This window comes from Psammomys obesus, unplaced genomic scaffold (assembly GCF_907164565.1).
Source record: "Psammomys obesus unplaced genomic scaffold, mPsaObe1.curated_primary_1811, whole genome shotgun sequence".
NCBI lineage: Eukaryota > Metazoa > Chordata > Mammalia > Rodentia > Muridae > Psammomys > Psammomys obesus.
In genome coordinates, this window is record NW_026593286.1 from 16,925,272 (window position 1) to 16,937,175 (window position 11,904).

At 43.5% G+C, this 11,904-nt stretch overlaps 1 protein-coding gene across 4 annotated transcripts in view; it reads right to left on the minus strand.

Moving 5' to 3' along the window:
- Positions 1-11,904, minus strand: part of Ttll4 (tubulin tyrosine ligase like 4) — a 39,490-nt gene continuing 27,586 nt past the window's right edge. For 3 of the 4 annotated variants that reach the window (XM_055616531.1, XM_055616528.1, XM_055616529.1), the window contains 8 exons: positions 11,676-11,774; positions 10,862-10,996; positions 9,949-10,095; positions 6,121-6,223; positions 5,434-5,644; positions 5,222-5,292; positions 4,782-4,867; positions 1-4,364 (listed from right to left, as the gene is read on the minus strand). In XM_055616531.1, the coding sequence (XP_055472506.1) occupies positions 4,148-4,364; positions 4,782-4,867; positions 5,222-5,292; positions 5,434-5,644; positions 6,121-6,223; positions 9,949-10,095; positions 10,862-10,996; positions 11,676-11,774 (1,069 nt within the window). In that variant the 3' untranslated portion in view covers positions 1-4,147. Of the gene's footprint in view, positions 4,365-4,781; positions 4,868-5,221; positions 5,319-5,433; positions 5,645-6,120; positions 6,224-9,948; positions 10,096-10,861; positions 10,997-11,675; positions 11,775-11,904 lie in introns of those variants that run through there. The other variant, XR_008721185.1, reaches the window with a different exon arrangement.

Consider the following 11,904-nt stretch of genomic DNA (forward strand, 5'->3'; position numbering starts at 1 on the left):
GGAAGGAAAATCAGCTTTATTTACTTAAGTATTATGATAATTTCAACTATATAATTTTGAGGTCTGCCAACAAGATACAGTTGTTATTACAACCACAGTTAAGACAAAGAATATTTCCAGTGTGCCTCTTTACAGTCAACCCCTCTCTTCCCCCCATCTACAGTCCCCAGGCAATCCCTGCCTTCTAGGATTGTTCCCTTTTCTTGCATGGAATCAGCATATACACTTGTTTCTGGCTTCTTTGATTTAGCACAATACTTAAGATCAGTTTTTCCTTTCTGAAGTTTAAACAGTATCTACTATGTGCTATATATATATATTTTTTATTTTTATTATTTTTTTTTACTAACAGCTAGCCATATGGGCTGTTCTACTTTATCAATGGACCTGAGAACCCTTGCCAACAATATTGGCATTTCTACCAATAGCTGTGCATTTCTAGTCACTGGCATTCCAGTAGTTGAGCTTCTTAGTGTTAAGTTTCACTTGTGCCTCTCCAGCAGGCGATGGGGCTCTAAACCTTTAAGCTAATTATCTTGATCAAACCCTCAGCTCTAATCTTCCATTGATAGAATCATAGTACAGTTCTCCAGTCTCTGTGGGGGTTGGTTCTAGGACCTCCCAGATACCAAAGCAGACAGTTTTAATCTCTTAGGTAAAATGGAGTAACATTTGCTAAATTTAACCTGCACACATCCTCCTGTAGACTCCAGTTCAACGTTATACAAATAGTTGGACTGTTTAGAAGCCCTGGCAAAACAAATAAGCCTGGTCCTGCAAGACACAGCCACACCCGAGCACATCTGCTGAGACCCGCTATGCTAAGGGCACTACAGCCCCTGGCACTGCTCCTGCTATTGCAACGAATGGCTTAGGGGATCATTTTGGTACTTTAGGATTTATTTGAAATCTGCACTATGAGGCACTTTTTAGTTGTCTTACACCCAAATTAATCCCTATAACTACATCCGAGAGATGGATATCCCTGGTTAAACTAGAATTTAGAGGATACAGAAACATTTCAAATGTTGATTTCTGTGGTAATCCCTGGTATTTCAGACCTCAGCACATTCTGGTTAAAGCACAGATGGGTATGATAATGTTTGACTGCTACTGATCCTGCTGTCATCTTTCATTCACATAAGAAATCCACTAAGACCAACCTAAGACTGCTTGCTGCTTGCACCGATCTGAAGCTGATAGAGGGAGGTCAAATGAGCCCACCCACGTGGGTCCCCAGGGATTACAGAAGAATTGCTGGGAGGCTTGGATCAAGTGACAAGTTCTCTAAAAGTCACTGCTTACAGACCCAAAGCAAACTAGACATTCACAGGAACAGTAATCAGAAGGATCCTTCAGTACCAACACAAAGCCAAGAGAGGAAGTTCCCTAGCAGCCTTTGGCATCACCTTCTCCCAGGTAACTAATTCAGCTAAAGGAGTAGAAATTGCTCAATGTGTGGATTAGTACCCTCCACTGAACCCCTGACAGTAGACCTGAGGTGACTACTGGGTCCACACAGCAGTCCTTAGGTGCTTGACTGAGCTGTCTTCTGTGCCATTTTTTTGTCCTAGACACTAGGTACTCATTCCTGTTATTCTTTGTTAATCAAGGCTCTTGGGAGAACCAAATTACCAATTCACACACATTTCTAATGCTTAACGTTACCCTCCCTGGGATGCTTGTATGCTGTAGAGTTGAAACCAGACCAGAGATCCCCACTGGAATGACAGCATTCAAAGGAATAATGAAAACTGTGCTTCGGCGAGCAGTAGGTGAAGGGTGATGGTGAGGAATATAGATACTGTACTGGTCTCTTCTGGGATATCTGGGTAGCTGTTTCCCTTCCATCAAGGAGAGGCTCTGTTGGTCCATTTCTGCCTCCCAGGGTGCTAGGATTAAGATTAAGGGACGAGCCACTACACACAGTTTCAAGCAAAGATTTTTACATTTCTTGCATAGAACAAAGTGTGGCTAATAAACCAACAGAGCAGGAACTCCAAATCCCCAGTACTTTTGTTTGGTTTACATTATCACAGCCCTGCAGGGTAGGTCTCATGTTCATTTTATAAGAGAGACTGTACTTCATTCCTTGTCTTGGGAGCATTTGCTTCCCTTCTTCAAACAAAGGCTGGTTAAAATATTGACTTGGGAAAACTGATACACTGGTAAATATGCATTTAACAATGCTTCTAAATTCAAAACTTTAAAAATCTATTTTTTTAAAAAAAAAATACCTCATTCAAGTGAATGCTATCTATTGTTGACTAGCCAGTGCTAAAATATGCATGTGAAATAACTTACCAATGGTTCACTGTCTTGAGAGTGAAAGGTAATGTAATACATAAGCCCTACTTTTTCTCCTACTAGCAAAACAGACCCATCAGCATTCAAATGTAATCGCTGGGCACAGCGATGCAGAGACAATGCTAGCATTTTTGAGGCAAGGATGAAAAGTTTCAGGTAAGCCTGGGCCACAGGACAGAACTGCCAGGGTACTGTCATGCCTCATCAGGGGGTCCCCAAGTCCCTCCCTCTGGTGGGCTCCAGTCTGCTGCAGGGTTGGATACTGAGAGTGACGGGAGACTCTCGGAGGGCAAGCTGAGGAATCAGTCCATTTTCAAGGAGTATATTGGCTCAAACAGGCCTCTGCCCCAAAGACACCCATCAGGCATAATGGTGCTGAGCAGACTTTGTCCCTTTGTTACATGTGCACTAGAATACTGTAACCAGGACAATAGGCTGTTGGTATCAGAAGAGATTTTACAGAATGGCCGTGGACTCTCCCACTGTGGTCTGACTCTGAAGTCTATCACTCATGATAAAGTACTACACAGGACTTTGCTGTCTACCTTCCTTCACAACTGTTAACACAACCTTAGAGCTGACCGCCATGTTTACCTGCTCTATGGCCTTCAACTCAGTCAGGTCTCTCTTAGCTTTCCAGGGCTCCATGCCAATTGGCTACAGAACAAGACCAGCTTGAGACTGAGTTGCTCAGTGTGCAAAGGGCAAATCTTGCTTATTAGACATAGGGCCAATTGGCTTCTTGTACGCCCCAATGCAAGGACATCTACAGAGACCGCAGGTCCCAGGGAGGAGGGGAGTGCTAGATGATGGAAGACCACAGTTCTAATGAAAACTCTTCCAATCCAACCTCTCCTGAAATGGGCCTCCTTGGGCTCTACTTCTCCACACTAGGGAGGACAGTAGTGTTTCAGGGGCCAGTGTCCTTGGAGATCTGTATACACAAGTTTACTCAGTCAGTGTTTATTCAGTGCTCAGTGTTTACTGAGTCCAGGAGGGAGGTAGATTCAGCTGAGTATTAACTGTGAGAAATGAGAAGCCTGTCCTGTAAGAGTGACTGTGCTGAAACCCGCCTGCCAAGGCACCAAACTCTGCTCAAAGCAAAACAGAGTATAAGGTTTCCCCGGGTTGAGGAAGAAACGCAGCTCATTCTACCCTCCCCTACATAACAGCTAACCTAGGATTATCTGGGATCCTAACTGGAGCCCTGGGAGACTCACAGAAGAAAGAGGGCTACTCAATAGGTGAAAGCTTAAATGGAGACATGGTATGGAGGTCACCTCAAGACCAGGATGCCAGGAATTATGTGTAGCCTGTCATGGTTTCTCCTGACCGTCTTTGAAAACTGAAGGTTTCTAAAACTGGCTCTTCAAGACAAGGATGAGTAGGGGCTAGGGGTCCTAAGAGAAGCAGAACCTTCAAGGAATCCCTCTCAATTACCGAACAAGAGACTTCTGTGTTTAGCACGTTTTCTCCTCTTGAACTACAACTCAAGCCCTGCACAGGGCCTCAAATAAATCACACATGGCTCTCAGATAGAAACCAAACCCTGCTTTATAAGGCTGCTTGGCCATTACTGGCTTCTCTACTGAGATATGAAGTGCCAGCACGCAGTAAGGTGACAGAGGGTGAACCTTCTTCACCTTCTCCCCATTACCACCACCCCTCCAGTCCTCCAGATGCCCTTATCTACTAATAGAACCATTTCAAAAAATACTCTGATGAGGGTCAAAGTGGAGGTGGGTAGAGGCTCAAGCTGGTCAGCAGGCTGGTTCCCTTGAGGTAGCTGAGTGCTCCTGTGCAGGAGACCAGTCATGGGCTCATAGCAGTCAGGAGAGAGTCAGGCTGACTGGGAAGCAGAGGAGGCAGAAAGTCTGGAGTACTTGAGTACAGGTAACACCTGGGCAGAATGGCTGAACTCTTTGCTGGTGTCCTGATTGTTCTTTGAGGACAAAGTCTTCCTAGATACAGGGGAAAGGCCAGCTCGACTCTTCTTGGGCTTGGGTGTGGTCCCATTTTCAGAGGACAGCCTGTTTCCCTCGGAGCAGCTTTGCTTTCTAAAGGAAAAAGCACAGCTGAGGCTAAGAATAACATATCATTTATGTTATATACAGGTTATGTTCCATACAGAATCAGAGGTAAGCACCCACAATATGACGGTGCTGTAGACTACTATAGAGATACACAAACAGCCAGAAAATACATTTGATTAATGTGGCAGAGTAAGATCCTAAGTGCAAGGAAAAGGGTAAGAGGGCTCAGGACTTCCTAAAGCCAGAGGGTATAGCTAAAAAGTGCCTGTTTCTGGGTCTTTCCTGGTCATCCCACAACCCACAAAAAGAAGATATTGTGGCTGTATATTCTGACACTCCTGCTAGCCCCAAGGTGGAGAATTCCTCTCACTGCCACGGTCTGGGGAAAGAGAAAAGAAATCCCCCAAATCCATAGCCTTCTCTTGCTGAAGTAGCACTCACCTTGATTTGCTGCGCTCTGATTTGCTGATGGCATTGGGTGTTCCATCACCCTTTGGGGCAGTCATGAGTGATGTTGGCAGAGACCACTAGGAACAAAGCAAGCAATGAGGTAAATCGGCTAGGCTGAGTCCAAGAAGGAATGCTTGGGGTCTTGGGACTCTTGTTCAGTTCTGCCACTCTGTGAACACCACCACAACACTACACATCAGGGCCGCATGTGAATAATTCTTAGTTCTCTCAGCAAACAGGCAGAAAATTAAGGCTACCGATAATTTTTGATCCTTCAAAGACAGGCAAGCAATGCATTCTGTAATTAACCACACCCTTGAAAGGTAGACAAAGGTGGGTCTGGGAGAGAAGGGAGAGGCTGGGTACCCAGAAGCCAACCATAATGCACTCAGGAGCTCTCAAGGCTATGCCCTTGCACTGGCATCACTTACCAGTGGAGCTGAGTCAGAGACGACCCCCGTGTGGAAGCCTTTGTAGCACCAATTCCGAAGCAGATCTACTCCTGGACAAGATGAGCAGAGGCTGGGACTTAACGGGGAAGAATCAATTGCCCACCTCCTTTCCAGAAAAACCTATTTCTTGGCCTAATGGGATTTAATTTCTTACTAAATATGGCCTCCCGTAGGCCAGAAAAGCATATCACCTTTGAGCTTGTTTCCATGGTACTTCTGTTCCCACTGGGTAGTGAGAATGTTGAAATATCGTGGCTGCTCAAAAAAACGAAGATAGCGAGAAGAGAATCGAGAAGGAAAAATTCTTTCAAATTGACCACGACGAGAAAACTCATCTTCCATCTCGACTAGAACCCGAACGTCATCTGGTGTCAAGACATCGAGCACAGATGCATAGAAGTCCTATGGTCCAAGGAAGGGCAACGTGACAATGTGAGCCACAGGCTCTGAAACAAGCAGCTAGGGTACGAAGCAGAGCTCTGGAACCCTAAGCTTCCAGAACTCCCGTAGGACTACCAACACCACCTGATGCGGAGTATGCCAGACCTGTGCCTTGTCTTTTCCTAAATCCGGTCACCTGAGCTCCTGGAGGAAGGCATTCTTGGCTAGAGTCAAGAAACCATTTGGGCTGAAGTAGAAGAGCATGCTGTTGAGTCAAGGCTATCCCCGAACAACTCAGATCTGGCAGTGGGTGCCTTCCTTTCTCACACCCAGGCCCCACATTTGCTTTGAGAAGCTCAAGCCTCCTGGGTCTCTCAGTGACTCTTGGGAAGAAGTCCATAGGGTTAAAAGCTGATCTAGACATGAAAGCTGATATCTCTGGAATCTATGATATTTGACTGGGGGCTATTGAATTAGAGGAAAGATAAATTTCCTACCTGGTCAGGAATTTTCTGGGTTAGGTAATAAGCTTTCTTCATCTTCTGTGCAGTGAAATGCTCTGGAGTCATTTGACATTTGTCCCTAGAAGAGCTTGGCAGGCTAAGACAGACGTGGACAAAAAGCAAAAGGTAGGTCAGCAGCTTCCTGTGCTATGAAAACACGGAGAGAGGATATAGTGCAAGACTCCTTCCCAAAAACAGTCAAAAGTCACACGGAGATGTTTGTCCCTTGACTAGATCACTCTAAAGTATACTACATTCAAAGAGCTTCTCATCCACAAGCAAGTGCCACAGAATAGCTGAAATAGAAAGGAAGTCTCACTAATTTGACAAAAAGGAGCACCCCAGAGCATCCTGATTTCTCTACTATTACTACAAAAGCCACACCAGTTTACCAGGAAGCTCCTCTTGCTCCCACTGGGCCCCAACCACAAGGACAAGGAACACTTTTCCTCTGTAATTTGGAACATTTCTCTTTGATAAGTTTCCCATTCTGCTTGGGGATAGCCCAGGCAGAAATTCCTATCACAAAGACACTTTATCCACCCCAGCCCCGCTAGCTTTCTCTTGCCTACCCCTAGGAACTGCAGTCCCACCTATGCTATAATCTCTTGGCTCCCACCTGTTTCCAGCTCTGTTTCTTCCTTGAGCACTCGTTGGCCTCTCCTTCCTCAGGCAGAACTCCTCCTGCAGCTTCTAAGCCCAAGCGACATGCTTTTCTATTGGAGCTTACAGAAATTCCTCCCTGTGGAATTGTTTTATGACCCCCTCTCTCTTTTCCTCAGACTTCAAACTACTTGGCCTCAAAACAGATCAATGGCCAAAGATTTCCAATTCTCTCATATGGTAACAACGTCTGCCACTGTACAAACAAATGATCCCAAAACTCTTATATCTAAACTTGTTCTGTTCTATACTTCAAAGTGTCTTATGTCTCAGGATTTTCTACTTCCTGCCCTTAAAAAAACAAAACAAACAAACAAATAAATGTATGGGTAATCTTAATTTACAACTTAATATATATGATTCAATTCTTATTTAGAATATGCTATATATGTAACTTGGATTCAATTCTTGCCTAAAATATAGATCTAATTTAAAATATAGATATTTTAAATAGCAACCACATGGTTGGCAGCCATCTTTAGTAAGGTCAAAGCATACATGCCATGTGGTTTCACAATGTTAAGATGACCACATGGATCCGGGCAGTGGTGACACAGGCCTGTAATCATCCCAGCACTTTTGGAAGCAAAGGCAGGGGGAGAGCTCTGTAAGTTTGAGGCCAACCTTGTCTACACAGTGAGTCCTAGGACAGCCAAGGTTACAGAGAAACCCTGTCTGGAAAAACAAAAACAAACAAACAAACAAACAAAAAGACCACAAGGTATAAACCAACTAAGGCAATGCCTGTAAAACTTTTTAGTTCTACTGAGCCCTTGGTTTATTACTGTATCTCCTTTTAGAAGAAGGAAGCAACAGCCAGCCTCCAAAATATTTTGGGTTAGGATGGATTTTTGTATGATGGTAAATTCCTAATATTATAATAAAGGTATACTCAAGGTTAATAGACCCTAACTTAGAAATGTATGTCTAATTATTTATGTTCAACACCAGGCTCCTACAGTTTTAAATAAGGAATAACATAGGTATGTTTGATAAATAAGGTTTAAGATCCTAAGGTATACTCAGGCTCATAGAAATACGTCTAGCCTCTTTGTTTTTGCTAACTTTTTTAAGCTTCAGCTATTTGGATAAACTGAATCATACAAGAAATTGTGATATTCTATAATGGGCACTATAAACGACTAAGTTGTAAACTGTTATATAATTTATTTAGCAAGAAGTTTCATTTAGCTTCCTGCATATGTTTAAATCAAGTAACTAAAAAGTTTAAGTCAGGTATAGTTAATAGATCATGGTCGTCAAACTCTTCAGAGATCTGCTGAAAATGGCATCTTGAATGTTTAACAACAACAACAACAAAAGTGTCCCATGACATACAGAAATGCCAGCTCATAGCAGGAACGCTAAAGTCTCCAAAGAAGATAAGATGAAGCACGACTCCCCCTGATTTATGGTAACACTAATCACTGGACAAAACCGCCTCATGCCTCACCTGCTACCAGAAAACTAACTGCCCAAGTGGTGGACATTGTTGGGTTGACTGCTCTATTCTGCCTCATCAAAGTAAGGTCAGTCCCCCAAGTTCCCCCTCTACATAAAACTCTCTAAGACCCAGATCTGGCAGCCAGAGGCCAATGCTGCTCTGTGTGATAGTTGAATATTTAATGCTGTACTGTATGACAGGAAGATAGACCACTGCCAGCAACAAAGCTATCAAGATGAGGAAAGCCTAAGGCAGTTGTCTAGCTGCCCTGTTATTTTAACTGATACATATGCCATTTGGATTATACTTCCTGCTATAATTTAACCTTCTCAGATCTCTGATGATATTAACTGACTAGCTTTAAGGGCAGCAAGAATACCAGCTCCTTTCCCTGAGGCTACAGCTGCCTTTTCTTCATGTGAAAACCAGGCCTCGCTTTCCTAGAGCTACTAGGTCTCTGGCTGAGAAAGACAGACATTTTACCTTGCTACTAGACTCACAGAGGAGATAAACTCACACAGACTTTTAACCCAGAATCATTTCTGGGTCCCCAAGCATTTATTATGACCCATGAGTCTACTGTCTTCTCTACAATGTGGACTTCAATACAGATCACAAAAAGTGGTGGGTAATGCTAATGTATCTAAAACTTTAATCTCTATTTGTAAACTTAAAAAAAGTCTTGTAAGCTTCAGGGAATCAACTTGGATCTACCTCTCATAGGTCAACAGAGAGAACTGACTCCCTTGTGACAAGTGGAATAATTCAGACAGCTGAAGGACAGAGCCAAGCATACATATCCAGAAACACAGTGGGTAAAGTGGGTCAGTGATCAGGCAAATCAGCATTTGTTGTTTGTTCATTTTATTTTGCTTTTCAGATAGAGACTCACTCTGTATCCCAGACTGGCCTCTAACTTGTATAAGACACCAAGCGTGAAACATCAAGTGCTGGGATCACAAGTGTGAAACAGCATGTCCTGCTGGGAGCCAGAATTAGGACTCTACCCTCACTCTCTTATGCTGAATGGTCCTGAATGATTACTCTGTTATAGGATATTCAGGGTCCTCATCTATAAGCTACAATACTAATAAGAGCCCTACAGAACTGAGTGGATACACTATTTATTTCCTTAGCTACCTAAAATACTTACTAAATATTAGTTCCCTGTCCTCAAGAAAAGTTTCAAAGCTTTGGAGGTATGAAGGAAAAGCTTCACACTGAGATGGCTTCATAAAGATGTTGTCTGGATCTAGGCTTTGATGAATAGGGAACCTGGGTGAGGGGCATTTTTAGAATGAAGAAACCACATTAAGGAAAGAAAAGACACTTGTGGGAGAACAGCAAGAAACAACAAACTTATGAGAGGAAAGGGGACTACCTAGTCCTTAAAGATCTGTCAGGGCCCTAGAGACATAATCTAGTCTGCACGCAGTAGAGACATACTCGCAGGAAAACAGGCTGGGGCCTCCAATATCCAGGTAAGGAGGTTAAATGTGATCCTTAAGCCTTATGGAGATTTCTGAGTAGGAAGTAAAATGACCAGACTTACTTTCATGGTAATGATGTGGCAGTAGCATGTGGACGGACAGCAGAGGGAGACTGAGCCATAAAGGAGACTAACAGGAGAGAGGGCTCATAACCTATTTGCTCCCCAAACCAAAATGGGCAGCTCATGCTGCCATCCCAACCGCAGGGAAGGTGAGAAAGCAGACCTGGTGCTGGAGCCACTGGAGCTGCTGGGGCTGCTGGAACTGCAGAGGATATCCTCCATGTTGGGCAGAACAAAGCCTGCAAGGTTCAGGAGATCTCGGATCATCTGGCCTTTAATGCTGATGTCCAGGGGAGAATTGGAGTGGAGGCTTCAGGGGAAGAATGCAAAATGGGGGTCAAAGCAGCATTCCAAAACAGTTCTGGGTCCTACACCTAAATCAGAGCTTCCTACTTCCTGGCAACTCCAATAACCCACATTTGTGATCTTCTTCAACAAATACCCTTGTGTGTGTGGTGGCGCAAGCCTTTAATCCCAGCACTTGGGAGGCGGAGGTAGGTAGATCTCTGTAAGTTCAAGGCCAGCATGATCTACAGAGTGACTTCTAGGACATCCAGAGCCTCACAGAAAAACAACAACAAAACCCAAATACCCTCAAAGACAATAAATAACCCTACTCACCTTGGTAAGCCTGCCATGGCCTTGGTTTGCTAGAAAATGGTAGGAATCAGGCTAGAGAGATGGCTCATTGGTTAAGAGCACCAGCTGCTCTTCCAGACAAACAAAGTTCAATCACCAGCACCCACATGGCAGCTCAAAACTGCAAGAGCTCCAGGGACTCTGGATATACATGCAGGCAAAACACCAATGCACATAAAGTAAAAATAAATAATTTCTAAAAAGAAAAATGGTAGGACCAACAACTTTTAATAACTCTTCTTTATTTTCAAAGATCCTTAAGATAACAGGACAGAATGAGTCAGTACACAGATCACAAAGGGAAGATATATACCCTAGGGAAGGAAAGAAGGAAAGACCTTCTCAATAAGACTATAATGACAAGGATTCTGAGAATGAAAGATGGATTCTACTGAGTAAAAAACAAACAAACAAACAAATAAATAAATACCACCTACCTTGGGGAAATGTTGACTTCCAGGACCCAGGGCTTCAGGTTTTCATCCAGCATGATGTCAAAACCAAAGAGTTCATGGCAGCTGTAGGGGCGCCGCACATACAACTTCAGTAGGTTGGTCACATAGGGTTCTGACCTGCCAGTGGGGCATCTTGAGTTAGTTAGGAGGGCAGAGGCAATTTTCATAGGGATACATGCATGCAATCTCAACACTTGAAAGGCAGAAGCAGGAAGGTCAAGAGTTCAAGGACAATCCTGACAACACCAGACCATGTCAACCGTCAACCATAAACAACACCCTTCCCCCCCCAAACAGTGGTTTTAAGGGATGTGCCTGATCTTAGCCATCACCCTAATGAAATTTGGTAAATAAGCAGTATGCTAGTTTGAATGAGAATGGCTTCTATAGGCTTATATATTTGAATACTTGGTCCCCTGTGGTAGAACTTCTAGGGAAAGATAAGTAGGGAAAGATAAGGAGGTGTGGCCTTGTTGGAGGAAGTGTGTAACTAGGGATGGGCATTTGTTTCAAAAAAGTCCAGCCATTCCCAGTTATCTCTCTCTGCCTTGTGCTAACTAACTCCCTGAAATTCTAAGCCCCAAATTAAAGTTTTTTTTATAAGGTGCCTTGGTTCTAGTGTTTTATCGCAACAACAGAAAAGTAACTAAGAAACGGAATTCAACTTGCATTTCTTCCTATCCTGTCCTCAAACCTGAAATACAAAATGGGCACAGCCTATAGCACAGCAAAGAGGAAAGGAGAAAGCATGAGAATTCATGGCACACCCCACATCCAAAGTAGCACTACAACTCACGAGATGATGGTTTTGACAACAACATCCTTTATCTTCTCCCAGATGGCATCACTATTAACTCCCTTCTGGCTCAGATAGTTCCACAAAGCCTTCAATGCCCTGTAGGGAAAGGAGAAGGAAATGTTTGAGGTTATGGTCTAGAAATGAGTAACAAGAGGAAAAAATAAGGAGCAAGAGGCTAAAGATACTTTTTTTGTATTTCCCCAATGATATTTTGAAACAGAAAAGA